The sequence below is a fragment of the Taeniopygia guttata genome, chromosome 24, assembly GCF_048771995.1.
Source record: "Taeniopygia guttata chromosome 24, bTaeGut7.mat, whole genome shotgun sequence".
Classification (NCBI taxonomy): domain Eukaryota; kingdom Metazoa; phylum Chordata; class Aves; order Passeriformes; family Estrildidae; genus Taeniopygia; species Taeniopygia guttata.
In genome coordinates, this window is record NC_133049.1 from 2,133,091 (window position 1) to 2,155,015 (window position 21,925).

The window sequence follows — 21,925 nt, forward strand, 5'->3', positions numbered from 1 at the left end:
GTGTCAGTCCTGTGTCCCTTGCCCAGGTGTCAGTCCTGTGTCCCTTGCCCAGGTGTCAGTCCTGCCCCACGTGTCCCTTGCCCAGGGTGTCAGTCCTGCCCCACGAGTCCCTTGCCCAGGTGTCAGTCCTGCCCCCTGTGCCCACCATCTACAGCATCAGGCCTCTCCTGTGTGCCCATCACCCAGAGCATCAAACCTGCCCTCGTGCCCATTGCCCGTGGCCTTGTGCCTGTCCCAAATGTCCACCACCAATGGCCATCAGCCCTCCATTTGCGCCATCACCCAGGATGTTGAGCTTGTCCCATGTGCCCATCACCGTGGTACTGGGTGCCCATTGCATGTGGCATCAAGCCTCCTCCTTCCCCAGCTGGTGGCACTGACCCGGTGGCGTGGGGAGCCATGCTGGAGGACGACCATCTCACCTGGCCCCCTTCCAAGGTAGGCTGCCCTCCATCCCAGGCCCCTCCAGACAATCTGAGGTGCCAAGAGCTGCAGTGGGTCCCTGCTCCCACCCTGTTCCTGCCACTCTTGTGCCACATCATCTAAATGTTCTTCTTTCCTCCAGGACCTGAAAGAGGCCAAGGACATGGAAGGGGAGCAGGGAGCACCAGGCGGTGCAGGCAGCGCACACAGCTCTGGATCACTGTGATTCCGCCCCAAAATGTGTGGAGAGGAGCCAAAGGGGAGCATGTCCCCATAACCCTAATGAACTGGGACACCTCTCTGGAGATGCAACTGCAGCACTTGCCCTGAATCCCCCATTTCCCACTGTCCAACCCCAAAACCAAAAAAACCCCCTTGGTTCTCCCTTGGCTCCTGCCCTTTTCCCACGGGTGGGTTCTGCACTCCCATCCTGCCCCTGCGGTGCTGTTTTAATGAGGAATTTTATTAACGAGGTCCCCGCTGTTATTAGTGTCGATCACCTGAGATTTCTCCCCGAAAAATCCTGGCTTTGGGGCTGAGCTGAGCACGGGATGATATTTTTAGCCTCTATATTTAGGCCCCTGCATCCCTGGAGGTTGGAAGAAACTTCATAACATCCCAGTGTGAAGGAATGATGTGACATTGCTCCTCTCCTACCCCCCTTCATAAGCTGAGATACCTCCATGGAATTCTGGGGGGCATGCAGGGGCCCCCCAGTCCTATTCCCACCCATGAAATTCATATTTTCCTACCCAAAAAGTGGGGTTTGCGTCGAAGCCGGCTGCTCTATTTTTGGAGAGGACTGAACCCCCCCATCCGTGCTCACCCCGTTTTTACCCCCTCTTTCCTGTTTTCCATCGCCATATGTGGAGCTCGCCCACGGCACGGGGCATGACAGCGGCTCCCCTGGGAAAAACAGGAAGGAGGGATGGGGAAAAAAAGCTGGAAAAAAAGCTGGCGGGGACCCCGTGCCAGGGCTGATGCCAACCAGCTACGCCTTGACCCCCCTGCAGCACCGCCTCGCCGGCTGCCGGCTCCTGCCTCGGCAGCCGCCCAGGGCAGCGTTCCAGCATCCAGTTCCCTTTTCTTTTAAGGATTTTTCCCTGTTTTTAAAGGATTTTTTAACACCTCGGTGCCACCATCTCAAACCACGACGGCGGGATGTTCTCAGCAGGTCTCGCCAGCTGCGCTTCCCGTTCCCCCCTTCCAAAATCTGAGTTGTTTCCCTCGGAATTCAAATTTTGGGGGTGCTGGAGCACCTGAAAAAGCATCATCCACATGAAGGGGTCCACGGAGGAAAAATGCAGAGCCTGGAACAGGCTCAAAACCCGCCATTAATGATTAGAAATGTTCTGGCATTTCGCGTCCCTCCTCCGCAGCCACAGCCTGCGGGAGACGGCGGCGCTCGGCGGCTCTGCCAGGACCCGGCTGCACGGATGGAGCAGATTTTGGGGGCTAATTGAGGGACTAATCCTAATTTTGGGGCTAACTTCTCGGATCCATGACGGATGAATCACCCCAAAAACCCTTCCCACATAAGTCGCCCAAAACACCCGGTCTCCTCTCATTGGAGCAGGCAGTGATGGATCTGGAGGGTCTAAAATCCAGGGAAAAGGATCTCTTCCCATCAAAAATCCCAGCAGAGCTGCCAAGGCTTCTCCTGGAAGCTGCAGCAGGGTTTTTTGGAGCAGAGCTGTTCCCACCCCCCACCCCCCACCCTGGTGTGCTGGTGGGAAGAAGTGACGAGGGAGAAGTGGCTCCAGTGGGGAGAGCTGAGTGCCAGTGGCTCACAGGGGGATTGGAGAGATCCTTGGGAACATTTTCCAAGGGGGAATCGGTGCCTGGTGTGTGCTGGGGCAGGGGTGACCCCCTTCAACCTCCAAGTGTGGGTGAAGCAGTTGAGGAGGTGGCAGTGGTGGGATGTGCCAGGGATGGGGTGGAGTGGGATGGGGAGCAGGGGGTCCTGAGGAACTGGGGGGCGTCAGGGGATGAGAGATGCCAGCACCTGCACCCAGCAGGAGTGGCCTTGGAGAAAGAGATGGAGATGGGATGGGAATGGGAACAAGCTGAGGAGAGGGACAGGGATGAGCGTGAGGATGGAGATGGGGACAGGGAGAGGGACAGAGATGATGGGGTTGAAGCTGGGAATGGCATTAGGAAGAGGATGGGAACAAGAAGTGGCATGGGGATCAAGACAGGGATGGTGACAGAGGTGGGGACAGGGACGATGGTGGGGATGGAGAAGGTGGTGGAGGTGATGGGGATGAAGTATGGGATGGGGACAAGGCTGGTGGCAGCAGTGGGGACAGTGCCAGAAACAGTGATGTCAGTGGGACAGGAATGCTAACGGAGATGATGATGATGATGATGATGGTGGTGGTGGTGATGATGATGATGATGATGATGATGATGATGGTGATGGTGGTGGTGGTGATGGTGGTGGTGGCAAAGAGGAAGGTCAGTGCCACCAGGCTCCCAAGCAGGATGACCCCTGTGAGCAAACTTGGCCAGGGACAGTTTGGGGCCCGGCTGTGCGGGTGTGTGGGGGTGCTGGTGCCCGCCTGGGGGGGGGCCAGGCTGTGTTTTGGGGGCTGGCTGGAGCAGCATCGGCGCGGAGCCCACGGGCGATTTATGCAGTTGCTTAGCAACTCCCAAACCCAGATTAGAGGCGAGCGAGGCAGCGATGGGGGGGTGTGGGCTGCAGCCCCCCGCATTGCCCCGGGGGTGCCTCCTCTTTCCCGGGGTGCCCCAGCTCACCCTGCCAGTCCCAGCAGCTCGACGTGGTCTGGGGTGGCAGCAGGGTCTGCAGGGAGCACCGAGGGCTGTGAATATGGCTGGGACTGCAGGTCTGGTTGGAGAACACCCCAAATTGGAGGGGGGGGGGTCTGATGCTCCTATGAGTGGGGAAGGGACCCCCAGACCCCAGAAGTGGAGCCCACTCCTCTGCTTGGAGCCTGCAGCTGGGCACATCATCCCTGGGGTTCTGTGGTGCTCTGTGGGATGCTATATCCCACCATGCCCACCCTTCCTCACCATCTTCATCCGTGCCATCCTCATCCTCACCCTCCTTCAGGACCAAGTCCTAAGTAGGTCAGGAAGGCTTTTTCACCCTGTGCAAACCAACCCGGGGGGCAAAACCTGCCTCCAGCATCGCTGTGGGTCATGTACCCCCCAAAAATGAACTCATTTCCCCCATTTGCTATAGTTTTGTCCCCCAAAAAACCCTCCACGCCAAAGGCAAGGCTCATCACATCTTGGCTCGCATCCCCTGCATGCGATGTTGTGTTCCACGAAACTCCAAGGCGAGCTGCCGGCTCCTTTAAGTGTTAGGAGGGAGTTGGAGGCTGCAAAATAAAATTGGAGGAGGGAAAAAAAAAAAAGAAAATTATAAAAAAAAAAAAAAAAAAAGGCGAAAGGGAGGGAAAAAAAAATCAGGCACCCCTCCTTCCCCCCCAAAAGCCTGGCAGGGGTGTCGGGCTGATAGGCTCGCCCGGAGGAAAGCGCATTACGTAGGCAAGCGGCTCCGCTCAACTTGCCACCTGCGCCGGGAGAGCTGCCGGGGAAGCGACATCCTGCCCGAGCCCCTCGCCCGCCGCTGGCCGCCCACCGCCCTCCGCCATGGACTGCTGCAATGTAGGTCCCCTTCCCCTTCCTTCCCCTTCCCCTTCCCCTTCCCCTTCCTTCCCCTTCCCCTTCCCCTGCCCCTTCCCCTGCCCCTTCCCCTGCCCCGGCACCCCCTCCTGCCCCCATCCCCATCCCGCTGCTGCCCCGGGCTGGGGGCGGCCGGGGGGGTTTGGGCTGTTGGGGGCGGGGGGCGCGATGGGCGCTGCACCCTCCGAGAGCTCAACCAACTCCGCGACCCCCAAAGCCTTCTGCCCCCCGAACCCCCACTCCTGCCTCGCACCGCTTCGGGATCCATCCTGCACCCCACAGCCCGCTGAGGAACCCCCCTGTCCTCGAATCCAGCTTTAATTCAGCTTTTTCTGCCCCCCACCCCACAATTGCTCTACAGGTGGGATTGGGGGTTGCATGTGGATAAAGGGCTTGATTGGGGTCGCAGCCCTCTCTCCTCACCCGAGGGTGAGCTCTCCTCCCTCCTGGCCACCAGCCGGCTTGGGGAGAAAACCACATCCTTTCTCCCTCATCCCCTGACTTTTCCTGCCCCTTTTCCTCCCCATTTCCCCCTTTTTTTTTCCCTTTCCCCACTTTTCCCCTCTGTTTTCTCCCCATTTCCCCCCCCCTTTTTTTTTCCCCTTCCCCACTTTTCCCCTCTGTTTTCTCCCTCCTGCTAAGACAGCAGCACAGGGAAAAGCCCCCATCTCTCCTCCTGGGCACCTCCAGAGAGGCAAAGCCCACCCTGGATATAGGAATTATCCTGCCTGGATATAGGATTTCTCCCTTATGTATAGGACTTTTTCCCTCACATGTAGGATTTCTCCTTCTCAATATAGGATTTCTCTCCTAGATACAAGTTCTCATCAGCTGCATAGAGGTTTTCACACCATGAATATGGTGTTTTTCCATTGGAAATAGGATTTCTCCTATGAATATAGGATATGGCCCCCTGTTTATGAGTTTTCTCCCCTGAATATAGGATGTCTCCCCTGGATATAGGATTTTTTTCTCCTGGATATATTTTTCCTACCTATATACAGGATTTCTCAACTTGGATACAGGTTTCTGCCACCTGTATGTATGATTTCTTCCCTGAATATAGGATTTCTTCCCTGGATATAGGATATAACCCCGCATATATAGATTTCCTCCACCCGTATATGGTATTTATTCCCTGGATATAGGATTTCCTCTCTCCTAACATAGGATTTCTCTCTTGGCTATAGGATTTCTCGCCTGGATATAGGATATGCCCCTCCGTGTATAGGTTTTCTCCCTTGACTATAAGATTCCCTTCTCCAGATATATTATTTCTCCCCTGGATGTAGGTTTCTCGCACCTGTGTATAGGATTTCTCCCCTGGATATAGGTTGTTCTCCCCCACCTCTGCATATATAGGATCTCTTTCCTGAATCTAGGCTTTCTTTCCTAGATATAGGATTTCCTTCCCCTGGCTATAGGATTTCTCCCCCGGCTATAGGATTTCCAGCCCTGGTTATAACATTTCCACCCTGGACATATCATTTCCACCTTGGACCTGTCCTCACCTTTCACAATGGTAAAACAACCCGAGTAACTTTGTGGAGCCACGTCAGGCTCCAACGGGATGAGCTTCCTCCCCCCGCCCCGAACCTACAGCTTCCAAATAAACCCCCCAAAACTCCTTTTAGTCCTTTCAAGTGCTCGTGGGGCAACATAAAGGCATCACCCCCACAGCTGCTGGCTCTGGATCATCCAATGCCAGCTCATTTCCACCTCATTTCTTTTCCCCATGTTTTTCTTTTTTTTTCCTGTGGAACTTGGTGCTGAGTCCAACTGCTCTGGTGGGATGTGGCAGGAGGGGAACGGGTTGCAGTGATTTATCCTTGGCAGGGCTTTTCCTCCCTTCTGTTGTCACGCTTTCCCAAATTTCCAGGTGTTTTCAACCCAAGCCCTGAGGAGGGATGCAGGACGATGCAACAGGCTATGAGGAAAGGGGAAACTGAGGCATGACCTGCTCATTTTGTGCGGGATGGCCCCCAGCCCCCTGCCAAAAATACCTGCCAGAACCCATCCTCTGTTCCCATGGATTCTCTTCTCCCTGCATCATAACCCTGGCTGGAGTCTGGCTTCCTGAGCCGTGTGGTCCAGGGTGGGATTTAGGAACGAGTGGGAGGTGAAGCATCTTCCCCCGCCTGCAGCTTTGCTTGCCATTTCCCCAAGACACCTGCAAGGGACCCTCATTTTTAGCAAAGGAGCCTATTTTTAATGAGTAAACCTAATTTTTAGAACAGGGGCTGATTTAAGACCTTCTTGACTGGATTGATTTGGGGAGGGGGCTGCGCTGGTGAGGTCCCACCACTGTAACCCTGCCATTGCCACCGTCAGGAGGGAGCCTGCACAAAGCTGGACGAGGACATCCTGGACATCCCTTTGGACGATCCTGATGCCAACGCGGCAGCTGCCAAGATCCAGGCTAGTTTCCGTGGCCATATGACCCGCAAGAAGATCAAAGGGGGTGAGATTGATCGGAAAACCAAGGACGCCGAGTGCACCAACAGCACCCGCGGCGGCGACCTCCGCAACGGTGACTAGGTACACCCCAAATCCCGCTTCTTCCCCCCAAAACCGGGTCATTGCTACAAGGAAGCTGCTCTGAGTGTCCTTTGCTCTGTTGATTTGGGATGGAGCATCCTTCCCTGCAGAGATTTGGGATGGAACATTCTGCTCTGCGCAGATTTGGGATGGAGCATTCTTCCCCGCGCAGATTTGGGATGGAGCAACCTTCCCCGCACCGGTTCAGGGTGGAGAAGGGGTTTTTCCTCCCAGGAGATGGCAACACACAGGCAGGCAGCCCCTGCCTTGCCCTAAATTTGGGTGCGCGCCGTAGTAGTTGGGAAGGATGGGAAGTAGGATGGGAAGGCGCAGCCCTAGATTTGGATTGAATCTCTCCCTTAGCAACACCACCCCGAGCGCCTCGCCTCAGCACATGCTATTTTTAAAAGCCTGTGTCACAGTCTCCTGGCAGGAAAAGGTAAATTTAAAAAGCGCCCACGGTGCCGAGGCCGCGTGGCATTGGAGCCCGGGTGGCGGCTGCGCCGTGCCCGGCCCGTGCCCCGTGCCCCGTGCCCGGTGCCGGTGCCAGTGCCGTGAGCGCGGCTGGCCCCGGACAGCGGCGGGGCCGGCCCGGGGCTGGCGGCGGGAGGCCGTGCTGCCGGCTCGGCCACGGGAGTGTGGCGGGGCTGGGGTGAGACCGGGTGCGGCTGGGATGGAGCTGGGATGGAGCTGGGATGGAGCTGGGATGGAGCTGGGATGGAGCAGGGAGGGAGCTGGGATGGAGCTGGATGGAGCTGGGATGGAACTGGGATGGAGCTGGGATGGAGCTGGATGGAACTGGGATGGAGCTGGGATGGAGCTGGATGGAGCTGGGATGGAGCTGGGACACGGAGCTGGGATGGAGCTGGGATGGAGCTGGGATGGAGCTGGATGGAGCAGGGATGGAGCTGGGATGGAGCTGGGATGGAGCTGGGATGGAGCTGGGACGGAGATGGGATGGAGCTGGGATGGAGCTGGATGGAGCTGGGACGGAGATGGGATGGAGCTGGGACGGAGCTGGGATGGAGCTGGATGGAGCTGGGACGGAGCTGGGATGGAGCTGGGATGGAACTGGGACACGGAGATGGGACACGGAGCTGGGATGGAGCTGGGATGGAGCTGGGATGGAGCTGGGATGGAGCTGGGACAGAACTGGGATGGAGCTGGGATGGAGTAGGAACGGAGTAGGAATGGAGTAGGAATGCAGTGGGGATGTAGTGCAGATATAGTGGGGAGGAACTGAAGACGGAGCGGGAATGCAGCGGGGAGGAAGAGAAGGATGCAGTGAGGATGCAGTGGGGATGCAGTGAGGATGCAGGGAGGATGCAGTGAGGATGCAGGGAGGATGCAGTGGGGATGTAGTGAGGTGCAGTGGGGATGCAGTGAGGATGCAGTGAGGATGCAGTGAGGATGCAGTGAGGTGCAGTGGAGATTCAGCAAGGCTGCAGTGGGAAGGAACTGAGGAGGCAGTGGGATGGAACTGGAGCTCAGTTGGGACCCAGTGGGGATGAACTGAGGGTACAGTGGGAACAGAGCTGAGACGTGCTGGGGAAGCAATGGGGATGCAGTGAGAATGCACTGGTGATTCAGTGAGAATGCAGTGAGCATGCACTGAGGATGGGGAGGCAGTTCAGTGGGGCTGGGATGAGAATGGACTGAGGTTGCAGTGGGGATTTTGTGAAGATCCAGTGGAGACAATGTGGAAACACAGTGGGGCTGCAAAGGGGATGCAGTGAGGATGTGTGGGGACGAACTGGGGATGCAGTGGGGAAGCAACAGAGATTCAGTGAGGATGCAGTGGGAAGGAACCGAAGATGCAACGGGGATTCAATGGGGCTGCTGTGAGGATTGAGCAAGGATGCACTGGGGCTGCACTGGGGCTGCAGTGAGGATGTCACAGGACTGCAGTGGGGAGGCAACTGCCAAGTGCAGGTGCTGTGCAGCTTCTTAGGACCCAGAGGTTCCTTTGGGATGCCTTGTTATGGGGGGCTGAGCAGGTTGGCAGCAGGGGAGCCAGGTTCCCCTCCTTCTGCCGCGGTGCTCTGCCTGGCGGGGTGCAGGCAGAGGTCCCCCCGGGTCGCTGGGCTGGGTGAGGACAGGGTGGGCAGGAGGGGAGGCAGGACAAGGGTGTGGGCAGGGTGTGGGCGGGCTGCAAGTAGAGCACGGGCAGGGTGTGGGCAGGGGGAGGGCATGGAGAGGGTGCGGGCTGCAGGGGCAGCACGTGAGCAGGGGGGCAGGCAGGGTGCAGGGTGCAGGGTGCAGGGTGCAGGGTGCAGGGTGCAGGGTGCAGGGTGCAGGCAGGGCATGGGGTACAGGGTGCAGGGTGCAGGGTACAGGGTGCAGGGCACAGTGTGCAGGGTGCAGGGTGCAGGGTACAGGGTACAGGGTACAGGGTGCAGGCAGGGTGCAGGGTGCAGGGTGCAGGGTACAGGGTGCAGGGTACAGGGTGCAGGGTGCAGGGTGCAGGCAGGGTGCAGGGTGCAGGGTGCAGGGTACAGGGTGCAGGGTACAGGGTGCAGGGTGCAGGGTGAAGGGTGAAGGGTACAGGGTGCAGGCAGGGTGCAGGGTACAGGGTGCAGGGTACAGGCAGGGTGCAGGAAAGGTGCAGGGTGCAGGCAGGGTACAGGCAGGGCACAGGGTGCAGGGTGCAGGCAGGCACAGGGTGCAGAGAGCACTAAAGGTGCAGAAAGAACACAGGGTACAGGCAAGGCTCAGGGTGCAGGGCACAGGCAGGGCACAGGGTGCAGGGTGCAGGGTACAGGCAGGGTACAGGCAGGGCACAGGGTGCAGGGCACAGGCAGGGCACAGGGTGCAGGGTGCAGGCAGACACAGGGTGCAGAGAGCACTAAAGGTGCAGAAAGAGCACAGGGTACAAATAAGGCTCAGGGTGCAGGATACAGGCAGGCACAGGGTGCAGAGAGCACTAAAGGTGCAGGAAGAACACAGGGTACAGGCAAGGCTCAGGGTGCAGGGTGCAGGGTACAGGCAGGGTACAGGCAAGGCTCAGGGTGCAGGGCACAGGCAGGGCACAGGCAGGGCACAGGGTGCAGGGTGCAGGGTACAGGCAGGGCATGGGGTGCAGGCAGGGCACAGGGTGCAGGGCACAGGGTGCAGGGCACAGGCAAGGGCCAGCCCAGGCTGACCACTCGCTCTCTCCTTGCTTGCAGGGGCCACCAGCTGCTCAGCGGAACCCCCTCACCACCGAGTCCCCCCCACCGCCGCCCGCCGAGGCCCAGGAGCCCCTGCTTCACCCCCTGCCCCCCGCATGCGTCCCCCGGGGTCCCCCCACAGCCAGGCTCGGCCCCTGTCCCTGGCTGCCCTCCCCCAGCCCAGACACCCCCTGCCCCAATAAACGCCCCTGCCAGAGCCCCCCCTGTCCTCGGTGCCTTTTGGTGTCACCAGAGCGGTGAGGTGACAGCGGGCAGGGGTGGGAGGGGCGTGGGGCAGGTGGGGCCCGGCAGTGATCTCCCATGGGAGCGTGCAGCATCGTACAGGCACGTGTGACATCCCTGCCACGCGTGTGACAGCACTGCCACGTGTGTGACAGCACTGCCACGCGTGTGACATCCCTGCCACGCGTGTGACAGCACTGCCATGCGTGTGACAGCTGGCGTGATGTCACACTGGTGCTCAGGGTGTGGTGGGACATCACTCATGGCTGGGACATGACTGGTGCTGGCATGAAGTCACTACTGGACAAGTGACAGCTGCTGTGACACCATACAGGGGTGTGTGACACCATACAGGGGTGTGTGACATCACTGCTGGATGTGTGACACTGTGCAGGGATGTGTGACATCATTTCTGGATGTGTGACACCATAAGGGTGTGTGTGATGTCACTGCTGGATGTGTGACATCATACAGGTGTGTGTGACATCACTGCTGGATGTGTGACACCGTGCAGGTGTGTGTGATGGCTGGAGTGACATCATTCCACTGTGTGTGACATCACTGCCAGCATGACCGTGGGTGGGACATCATACAGGCACGTGTCACACCAGCGCTGCCGTGTGATGATGTGACACGATGCAGGCACACATGACATCCCAATGGACATGGGACATGCCTGTATGGCGTCATGCAGGCGTCAGGCAGGCGCTGTGATGTCACACACTCATTGCATCATCACACCTCCTGACACGGGGAGTGACATCACGGTCACAGGTGTGACAACATGTGCATCATGATGTCACCTCACCCTGAGGATCTTGGTGCTGCACTGTGACATCACCCAGAAGGTCGTGGGACATCCCTCCCCGCCTTGAAATCCACACAAACTCACCCAAAGCACCGGTGCTGGGCAGTGCTGCAACTTTTAATCAGAAAACCCCTAAAAAAAGAGTGTGTGTGTCTGTGTGTGTGTGTGTGTGTGTGTGTGTGTGTGTGTGTGTCCCTGTCACCACCCTCCCCCCCAACTTAAAATGCTCTTTTATGAAAAATCCCTCATTTCACCTGATATATAGATATAGAAAAAAAAAAAAAAAACCAAGAAGGGGACCCCCTGAGGCAGGGCTGGGGCTGGTTTGGGGGGTGATATTTATGGGGAGACTCGGTCCCTCCAAACCCAGAGAGCCGCTGCACCCATTAAACACACCCACCATGAGTCCAGCTGCTCGAGGCATCTGTTAAAAAGCAAAAAAAACCCAAAAAGGGACAAAAGCCACCCCATGGTGCCGTGGGCACCCCAGTTTGGTGGGGTGGGCTCAGACCAAGGAGCCGGCCCGGCTCTGCGCTGGCACCATGACGGGGACGGCGCCGGTCCGTGCCAGGCTGGAGGGGGGCACGGAGCCCCCGGGAGCGGCGGGGGGGTCCTGGCGGCGCCGGGAGGTCCCGTTAACGGCGGGGGGGGACAGGCTGGGGGGCCGCCCCCCGGGCCGGGGAGGGGGTCCCCGGTAGCTGCCGGTGGTGGTGAGGATGGAGGCGGTGTCCGAGGGGGCTCTGGCCCCGTAGGTTTGGCGGCTGCCGGCCAGGGAGGACAGGGTGCTGGTTTTGGACATGGTGTCCGAAGCTGGTCTCCTTGCCCACGATGGGGTTTTGGGTGCCACGGCGTCTTCCCTGCCAAGAGGGGAGAAGGTCAAAAAGATCAGCTCTGGGAACCCTCCCGTGCATCCTCTTCCTGAGCAATGAGGTTGTACAGGCATCCCGGACCCCAAACACAGGCACAAAAGGGGAAGGGGAAAACAGTGGTGGAAAATGCCCTCCTTAACTCCGACATGACAACTGGCCAGAGGTGGAATCTTTCTTCCTGATTGTTACCTCTGGAGCATATTGATGACTGCCCAGAGATTAAGAACTCCTCCCCACTGTTAACTCTGAACGTGAGAAATAACAGGCCAGAGGTGGAAACACACTCCTCACCCATTAACCCTGAAAGCTACGGATGATTTGAACCCCTCCACAGGAAGAGAGCCTCACTTGATCTCGTTGGGTCCCTCCTCCTGGCTGTCACGCTTTTTCCTCCTGTAGCCAACGAGCTTCTGGGCAAAGAAGATGATGGTGGCCAGGGCACCCAGGGAGCCCAGCACGGCGCCGGCAATCACTGCTTTGGTGCTTGCTGCCAGAGAGAGAAGAGATTCCCTTATTGCCTTATTCCCACGGGGACCTCATGGGGACTGTGTCCCCCTCCCCGACCCTGTGGACACGTACTCACTTGAGTGTACCTCCAGGACAATGCTGCAGTTCTTAGAACCCGCTTGGTTTTCAGCCCTGCACACGTAGACCCCCGACATCTCCAGGGAGAGGTTGGTCAGCTTGAGGGTGCCCTTGACCCGGTCTGCAGGTGAGAAATTTGGGTGCTGCCTCAGAGCCATTCCTACACTCTCCACCTCCTTATGCAGGAGGAGATAAGGAGTAGTTACGTTAAGAAGTGGTTAAGGGGATGAAGCCAAAAATCCTTCAGCTGAATTTTCTCAGGATATTCCAACCCAACCACACACCCCACTCCCATCCCCACACTGGTGCCACCTTACCCTGGGCAGGGGGGAAGAAGACCTGCAGGGTGGGCGGCTGGCGCTGCCACTGGTACATGGGCGAGGGTTTGCCCTTCCTGGAGGAGCAGCTCAGGGTCACGTTGGCCCCCACGACGGCGTTGCCGTGCAGTTGGCAGGTGGGCGCGGCCGGTGGCACTGTGGGCACAGATGTCACTCCTGAGGGGCACCACGGGGAGGCCCAAGGGAGCCGGGGTGACTGGAGGAGCCTTACCCAGGACGGTGAGGTTGATGAGGCCGATGTTCTTGTGCAGCTTGATGGAGTCATCCACCACGTTGACGGTGCACATGTACTGACCCGAGTCCTGCTCCCGCGTGGCGTTGATGAACACTGAGATGTTGTGGGTGAAGATGGGGTGCAGGAACCCCACGCGGGGCTTCAGATCTGTCTCTTCCACCTTCACCACCCCGCCTATGTAGGACAGGATCTGCACAGGGGAAAAACCACATGCTTTCCCTTCCAGATCATGCTGCTGGAGAGAAAAGGCCCCCAAATCCCAAATTTTGTAGAGCAGTGGTTGCTGTATAAACCCCCTCCTGCCTTACCTCCCCTAAGCATCCTGGACATGGGAACTGCAGGCAGCTTCCCACCACAGCACAAATACCCCTGGCATGGGAGCTATGAGCAACTGTCCCACCATGAGCATCTCCCCACCAGGAGCACCACAAGTGGTGCCCCCATTGTGGACATTTTCCCTCTGTAGGCACCATGGGCATTTTCCAAGGACATCTCCCCACCATGGGTATCTCCCCATGGTGAGCACAAGCACCTCCCTATTGCAGGCACCCTGGGCATGACCCCAGAGTGGGCATCTCCCCTCATGGGCACAATGAGCATCTCCCCACTGTAGGCACCTCCTGATCATGAGGACCACAATCATCTCCCCACTGTAGGCACCTCCTGATCACGAGGAGCACAATCATCTCCCCACTGTAGGCACCTCCTGATCACGAGGAGCACAATCATCTCCCCACTGTACGCATTTCCCACCGTGGGCACCATAAACACCTCCCTGTATGGGCATCTCCCCATCTTGGATCTCTCCCCATCTTGTGTCTCTCCCCTCTGTGGGCACCACAGGACCATCATGGGCATCTGCACATCACCACGAGCACCCCCCTTCAGGGGCACCCACCGTGGTGGGCACCATGAGATTCCCCCACGGTGGACACCCACCCATCACAGCACCACAAGCAGCTCCCCACGGGGATGGGGATGGCCCCATGGGGATGTCCTCATCACAGGCACCATGAGCATGTCCCCCATGGTGGTCACCCGCCCGTGGTGGGCGGCATGAACTTCGCCCCATCATGGGCCAGCTCTCCACCTGTTGGAATCTGTGGTATTGATGATTCTCAGATTGTAGAAAGTCTCTGTCTGTCAGCCCCGCTGCCAAAGCAGAAGCCATAATTGGTCTGTGCTGTTTCAAGGTTGTTTATTCTGTTTATCTCTAACATGTTCTGCTGCCCTGCCGCAGCTCTGTCCTGCAGGGCAGCGTGTGGGGCTCTGCCCTCAGTGGGATGTTACAAACATTAAATACCACAAACTACCTGTGCTGGATTTACAATAACGTGCCAATATCTGTCACCTACGTTGGACAGTGTGTCCCCAGCCTGAACCAACAGAAAAATGCCAACACCACAGTGAAACATGGAGGGCATGAAGAAGGAGAAAAAGGACAAGGCACACCCAATTTCCTCCATCTTGTCCCCTTTGGACCCCTAATCTAAAAACTTAAAATTTTACTTTTGCACCGTGCCACACTTAATTATTCCTTATATCAAACACTCAGAGGTTGTAATTCATCCTGTAAGATTGAAAACTCCTCTCCATGGACAGAGATCACAGCCAGTGTCTCTGGGGGCTCTGTCCAGGGGGGTTCCTGACCCCTGCCAGGGTCCCAGACCTGCCAGGGCAGCCAGAGGGAAGCTCTGGATTCCCACATCCACCATGGGCACCACAAGCATGGAACAAGTGGGAACTGCACACATCTCCCCATGGGCACGTCCCCACCGTGAGCATCTCCTCTTTGTGGGCATCTCCCCACCATGGGCACCACATCGACACCCATTGTGGGCCACCATGAGTTCCCCCATCATGGGCACTTACCCACTGTGGGCATCTTTCCTGCATGGGCACCATGAATGCCATCCCATCATGAGCATCACATGGTGGGCACCATGAGCTTCCTTCCATCGTGGCCACCTCGTCACCGTGGGCGCCCTTCCACCGCAAGCACCGTGGCCACTACCTCATGCTGGGCACCACAATCGTCCCCCACCATGGGCACCACCCCCTCCGTGGTCACCTCCCAGCTTGGCCCCTCCATCTCCAGTCCTGCAGCCCCTGCCCTCTTCTCACCTGGAAGGGACCAGGATTCTTGTTCAGCATCCAGGTGACGTAGGGCTCGTTCTGGGAGTGGCTGGTGTACCAGGCAGGCAGCACCGCCTGCTGCCCCTCCACAGACAGCACCAGGCTCGTCCCCACGTGCACCTCCAGCACGGCCAAGGAGACACCTGCCCGTGGGAGAGGGAAGAAACCTGGAAATGACTCAAGCCCAGGTGTTACCACTCCCCACAAAGCCTCACTGGCTGTGGGAAAAAACCCCATTCCCAAGACAAAAACAACAATCCCAGGTTATCACCAGGAAGCTGAGCCAAGAGAACATTTTGCCTCCTTCCCCGCCACAGGAAGGGCTTTCAGGAAGGACGTTGCTGCTCCCTCCCCTCCCAGCTTGGGAATTCCTAAGGCCCAAGTCACCCTTCCCAGGAAACAGCCAGCTCCAGCAGGCAGACACCCCCTTAGCTCAGTTTTGGGGTACGCCCAGCCTCCCACGACGCTGCACCAGATCCCATGGGATTTATTGTAGGGCTCCACGTATGCACCCAGTATTCCAGTATCCCCCATTTTTGCTGCCAGCACTAAATTGGGATAATCTATGAGTGGCTTTTTCTGGTGCCCCATCTCATTTGACCCCAAATATCCCACCCCATGTCCCCTGCATGTCCCACTGGGAGGAGGCACTGGGGTACGAGTGGTACCCCGGAGCAGAGAGGGATGCTCAGCTCCCGGGGGAAGATCGTTCCCCAGCTTTCCCCAAGGGCTCAGCCAGGAAATGAACGGGCTCAGGCACGGCTGGGTGTGTGCTGGGGCTGTTTTTTTCCCAGGGGAACAACACCGAGGCTCTGAATCCCAGCAGCTCCATCCCTGCATCCACCCATCGATCCGTGACCCCGGCTGGCCCCGCTCCTGCCGGCGCCCCGGGGATGCAGGGGGGAAAGGATGATGCTCCCCCCTCATCCCAAATCCTCCCTTTGCAGGGAAAAACCCTGGCTTTGAAGGATTTCAGGAGCTTTCAACAACCTCACACTTTTCCCTAAGAGCTCAGAGGGTTTAATTGGATTTTTCCAGGGTGGGAAGAGGAAAACAAGGCACTGGGGGGTATTTTTAGTCTCCTCCTGCATCTGTTCATCCCCCTCCCGGCAAGGCTTTGGTGCCATTTCCGGACGGAGCCTTCCAGCTCCAGGCAGGAAACTCTGCTCCGCCTGATAAGTCTTCTCAGGAATTAAAAAAAATAATTACATTTCCTTTCTCTGGTGAAAAACTGGGAGAAATAAGGGCCAGTCTGGTGAGGATGCGTAAAAATAGCTCACCCAGGCTAAGAACATAAACCTTTAAATCCTGCAGGGTTTGGGGGGGGAGATGCTGGAGGCGCCTGCAGGTCCCAAATCATTGATAAAATTATTTATTAATGATATACAGCTGTGGTATCACATCCAATAGAGAGTATGGAAAAATAATGGTAATTATAGCATATTTATATGTAATTATACAGATAATTGTATTAAATGTAAAGAAAGTGGAATGAAATATGGGATGGCGACTCATTAAATTGGAGTTTCCAGAGCAAAATAGAGCATTGAGAACGTATAATTAGTAATAGTTATAAATACAGGTATATTTTTGTAAGAATAGGGATAATAGTGGGGATGTGAGAGTGATAATAGTGCTCAGAATAATGAGAGTAATGATCAAAGTGAGAATAATAATTATAAAAGTGGGAATAATAATGATAAAAGTAATATTAATAATGGGAATAATAATAATGGTAATCGTGATTATAATAATTATAACAATGATTCCAATAAATAATGATGATAGTCATAATAATTATAATACTGATAATAATAGAAATAATAACAATAACAAAAATAAATTATGCAGATGGCACAGCCCCTAAACTTCCCTACATTCCCAACAACTGGGAAAATCCAGGTGTTTTCAGCCCAGATCCTCCACCATTATAAAAGTGTGTTAAATTGGGATTATCTTGAAGAAAATAGATTATATTCAATAATTGTATTGTAATTTCTATTAGAAATATTAGAGATAACAGGTAATAGACCTTGTTGAAGAATTATAATTGCAACTTAATAAAAATAATTGTAACAGTTATAATAGCTATAATAAGAATTATAACAGTGATTATAATTATAATAGTAATAAAAATGATAAGTATAATGATGATAACGATAATAATAATAAAATATTCTTAATAATGTAGTTCATTAATGATTCAGATGGCATCAGTAAATGACTCCACAGCTTCTACACCCCCGTGCATTCCCAACAGCTGGAAAATCCAGGTTTTTCATCCCACCTCCTCCATCAGCATCGTTTTTTGGGCACAAAAAGGGTGTTGGGCCAAAGGGTGCTGGGGATTCCTGGGGAAATCCAGGCTCCAGAGAGGGAAAAATGCTCTGGCAGCAGCCAGAGGATTCCCATCACACCCCAAGGCACTAAAACAGCCCCAAAGCTGCTCCAGGCGCTGCAAACTGGGGTGTGTTCACCCTGAAACCTAATGATGAGCGCGTTAATTATGTTAATTGTGCTCTGGGGCTGCAGCTTTGCTCTGTCATCCTTAAAATTCCTGCAGCAGCAGGAGATCCCAGCTCCATCACCTGTATCGGGGGAGGGAGATGGACACAGACCTGAAGGCTGCTCGCTCCCCAAAATCCCCTTCTTGCAGAATTCACCCAAATTCCTCATCTCAGACAGCTGGGACCCCAAAAAAGGCCGGTGGGGCGGGTTTGGAGCTGCAGCACGGGATGAACCCCCTGGCACAGCTCTGCCTTTGGCCACCTCGACGCTCCAAATCCTCTAATGCTTTAACCAGATCGAAAAAATTAAGCTGCTCGTGGTGCTCATACACATCCAGGGGGGCCTGGGGCCCTCAGCCCCTCCCGCCTGCTCTTTGGGCTCAAAACCTGATTTTTATCCAGCTGCCCTGAGCTAAACACCTGCCCGGGTGTTTTCCCTCCTCCCCAGCCCATCTGCTGGGATTTTTTTTTGCATATGGAAAAACAGAATAGACTTAAATTTACCTTTAAAAATAGCTATAATTTTTTTTTCCCTTATGGAATAAATACCTTTCAATTTAGCATTTTAAAATATTTTAAATTTTCCCGTGAAAAAAAATTTAGAAACAGCTTTTAATTTCGCTATGGAAAAAAAAAAAATCACCTTTAAATCCCTGCAATCTTAACATTAATCCCTGAGCTGATATCAATCACCGTATCCTCATCTAAAATTGCATCCTTTCACCCCCCAGAAAAAGCTGTGTCTTGCCTCTGGCACGCCCTGAACCCCCAAAAATCAAACTCCCCGTCCCCGAGTTTCTAAACCATTAACTGTATGGGAATTAAATCCCGGAGGCAGTTGGGGTTTGATGACCCTGCTTGATAGGATTAAGGCGCTGGAGTCATGTGAAACCCAGACCCAAATTAAATCCCAAAAGACCAAGCTTGGGATTTAAAATACACAGCGGGAATCTGGCCGGAAAAGGGACCCTTGAAAAAGCTTGGAAAAAGGTCAGGGAGCATCTCAGCACTGCAGCGCAGCCAGTCGCCTTCCCTTTTTTAAAATGATTTTTGGGGAATTTTTTTCCTTTTCTTCCCTTAACTTTGACTATTTATAAACGGGCAGATAGGAGATGTTGGGCTGTGGAGCCGCGTCCTTTGGGAAAATCCACAGCGGCATTTCCCACGACCCCGGGGCAGGGGGGGGGAGAAAGTGCCCTATCCTCCAGAGAGACCAAATTTGGGGAAAAAAAATTAAATAATGCAATAATCATATGTGACTTTGCTATAGATGGAAACATGCTGCACCCCTGGTGTGGGAGGGAGAGGCAGAGATGGGATGGGGTGGGCAGGGGATGAGATTGGGATGGGACTGAGGGAGGGATTGGGGATGGGATAGGGACTGGGAAGAAAACAAGGATGGCAAATATTCTTCATTTTACTTTTCCCCATCACAATCCCATGAGGATCCCACGGGATGAGGAAGGATTGCTTGAAAGGAAGACTAAAAGAAAAACACACATTTGGGGTTCAAAAGAGTCTTTTTGCTACATTTTTGAGCTGTCACTGCCTGTGATGTCACATCCCAGGGCTCAAGGGTGATTTTTTGTGGGAATCCATCATGATTCCACGCAAAAAACACCATCAGGATGCGGCAAAGGAGCGCCCTGGTGGGATTTAAGGGCTGAGTAACCCCCATGCCTCATACAAACATGCTTTAATTAACTTTTATCAAGGAAGAAAACCTCCAAGGAGGAACAAGTGGCGGCTCCAGGACCCCCACCCAATGTTCTGCTGGAAGGAAATGCTGCTGCCATTGTTTCTGGGGCCGTTTCCTTTCCCCAAAGGCCTCTCCTTCGCTGGGAACGCCAAAGGATGTTTCCTTTTGGAGCAACTGTGGCAGTTCCAAAAGAACTCAAATAAGATGGGAAATTAGGGGTGGAAGAAGGGAAAAACCCGTGGACAGAGAAGCACTGAGATCCCTAACCTCAAAACCAGCTGGGGTGGCTGTGCAGCTCCAGTAAACAAGGGAAAACAAGTGGATTTTTTCCTTCCAGTGCCACGCAGGGAGGCGAACTGTGCACTCTCACTTTGGAGTCCCTGGCGTGTCCCCATGTGGGGGTACATCGGCTTTGGGGGTGCTGGAAGTGGCAGCTCCAAGTTACAAATAGTTTTTCCCGGGAAGACTCAGATTTTTTCCACTCCGAGCATCCTAAAAGGGGTGGGTGGTGGATCTCTCTCTCACACTTTCCCTGCCAAGCTGCCTGCTGGGGTAGGGGACCGGGGGCACAGAGACAGGTGGGTGCTGTGACCCCCGCCCCTGCTACCCCACGGTTCTTGCCGGTGCCACCCTAAAGCATCCCAAATCCTGCCTGTGCCGGGCTCCGGGTGTCTTGCCCGGTGCCTCCGGCTGCTCCTCGGAATCTCCGGGTCCTGCCCGATGCTCTCCCAAAATCTCTCGCTCGGTTCTCCCGCTTTTCCCGAGTCCCACCGGGCGCACCCCCGGTACCCCACCGCGTCCCTCGCGGCTGCTCCCACACGCTGCCCGGTGACCCCTCGGAATCTCCGGGTCCTCACCGACGCCTTCCCAAATCTCTCGCTCCCAGCTGCTCCCACACCGTGCCCAGCGACCCCTCGGAATCTCCGGGTCCTGCCCGATGCTCTCCCAAAATCTCTCGCTCGGTTATCCCGCTTTTCCCGAGTCCCACCGGGCGCACCCCCGGTACCCGCCGCGTCCCCCGCGTCCCTCGCGGCTGCTCCCACACCGTGCCCGGAGACCCCTCGGAATCTCCGGGTCCTGCCCTATACCTTCCCAAATCTCTCGTTCCCGGCTGCTCCCACACCCTGCCCGGTGACCCCTCGGGATCTCCGGGTCCTGCCCGATGCTCTCCCAAAAGCTCTCACTCGGTTATTCCGCTTTTCCCGAGTCCCACCGGGCGCACCCCCGGTACCCCACCGCGTCCCCCGCGTCCCGAGCGGCTGCTCCCACACCCTCGGAATCTCCGGGTCCTGCCCGATGCTCTCCCAAAATCTCTCGCTCGGTTCTCCCGCTTTTCCCGAGTCCCACCGGGCGCACCCCCGCGTCCTGCCCGGTACCCGCCGCGTCCCCCGCGCAGCCCCGCCGGACCTCCCCGGCCGCATCCCCGAAGCTCTCCCGGATCCTGCCGGCATCCCCCGCGCCCCGCATCTCGTCGGGCCCCCTCGGGGTACCCCTCGCCCGGGGCTCACCCAGCAGCGCCGCCAGCGCCAGCGCCGCCCGCCGCAGCGCGCCCATGGCCGGAGCCGCTCCGCAGGTGCGGGGGGGCCGCGGTGCGGGGCGGGCCCGCGCAGGTGGGGGCGGGCCCGAGCCCTCCACACCCCGCGGGGGTGTCCGCTCCCCGGCACTGACCCTCCCCCGGGTCCGGCCCTCCCCCGAGCGCGCAGTTATTCGTTAGTTATATGGGTTGTTATTGCTTCTATGGGCAGCGCAATGTCAAATGTCAGCCTCCCCCACGGGGAGCACAGCGACCCCAAATCTTCCCCGTTCTCATCCTTCCCACGCCGGCAGGGTGGAATATTTCCCGTTCTGCACCCTCACACTCATCCAACACCCCCCACCCTGCTTCAGATCCTGAAAAATAAACAATATCCAGAAAAAGGGCAATTTTGACTACCTGGTTTTCGGGAGCCTCGGGTGGATCCTCCCCGGCTCAGCCAGGGTTATCCCGGTCCTCGATCAGAGCAGGGTCAGACCTCAAGCCCCAGCAGAGATTAGACACTGCTGGAGGAGGAGGAGGTGGTGGGGGCAGAATTAATCCCTTCTCGCCCTCGCCGCCCCGCCGTAAATCCAGCCTAGCCTCCAGGAGTGCAGGGAGCAAGGAGGCTTTGGGGGATCGACCTGGCTTGATCCCACCAGGAGCCCACCTCTCCCTGGCAGCATCCTCACCCTCTGCTACACCCGGTGCTCCTGGGGGCAACTCACCTTGTTCTCCCTCTACTCTGAAGGATGGGAGTGGGGAGGGTGGGCTGGTGACCCACTGGTGACCTGCTCCCCTTCCTCACTCCACCATCTCGGGGCTCAGCTGCACCCAAAGGCGATGCCAACTTCCAGACTGGCAGTGATCCTCACTTCTGTGGGATTCTGGGAATCTCTGCAGGGAGAGCAACCAGCTCCAGCAGTGCTCACCCCACATAGAAAACATCAGCAACTCCTCCAACAACGACCCCAGGAACAAAACCCTGATGGGAATATCCACAGGGACAAAATCCTGATGGGGACATCCACAGGGACAAAACCCTGATAGGAATATCCACAGGGACAAAACCCTGATGGGAATATCCACAGGGACAAAACCCTGATGGGAATATCCACAGGGACAAAACCCTGATGGGAATATCCACAGGGACAAAACCCTGATGGGAATATCCACAAAGACAAAATCCTGATGGGGATATCCACAGGGACAAAACCCTGATGGGAATATC

At 56.1% G+C, this 21,925-nt stretch overlaps 2 protein-coding genes across 2 annotated transcripts; one reads left to right on the top strand and one right to left on the bottom strand.

Annotated features, from left to right (window-relative positions):
• Positions 1-3,981: 3,981 nt before the first annotated feature.
• On the top strand, positions 3,982-9,978 carry NRGN (neurogranin; the record flags this gene model as incomplete). Its single annotated transcript, NM_001245483.1, is given in 3 exon segments — positions 3,982-4,056; positions 6,406-6,612; positions 9,780-9,978. Coding segments are annotated over 2 exon segments (282 nt in total), but the record flags the coding sequence as incomplete, so codon positions are not given.
• Positions 9,979-10,908: 930 nt separating this feature from the next.
• On the bottom strand, positions 10,909-20,830 carry LOC105758824 (endothelial cell-selective adhesion molecule). The gene is made up of 7 exons (XM_030291096.4): positions 20,690-20,830; positions 14,964-15,118; positions 12,816-13,029; positions 12,584-12,739; positions 12,265-12,387; positions 12,030-12,168; positions 10,909-11,669 (listed from the first exon to the last, which is right to left on the bottom strand). The coding sequence occupies exons 1-7, from the start codon at positions 20,733-20,735 to the stop codon at positions 11,318-11,320; spliced, it is 1,185 nt and encodes a 394-aa protein (XP_030146956.4). The 5' UTR covers positions 20,736-20,830; the 3' UTR covers positions 10,909-11,317.
• Between the last annotated feature and the right edge of the window lie 1,095 nt (positions 20,831-21,925).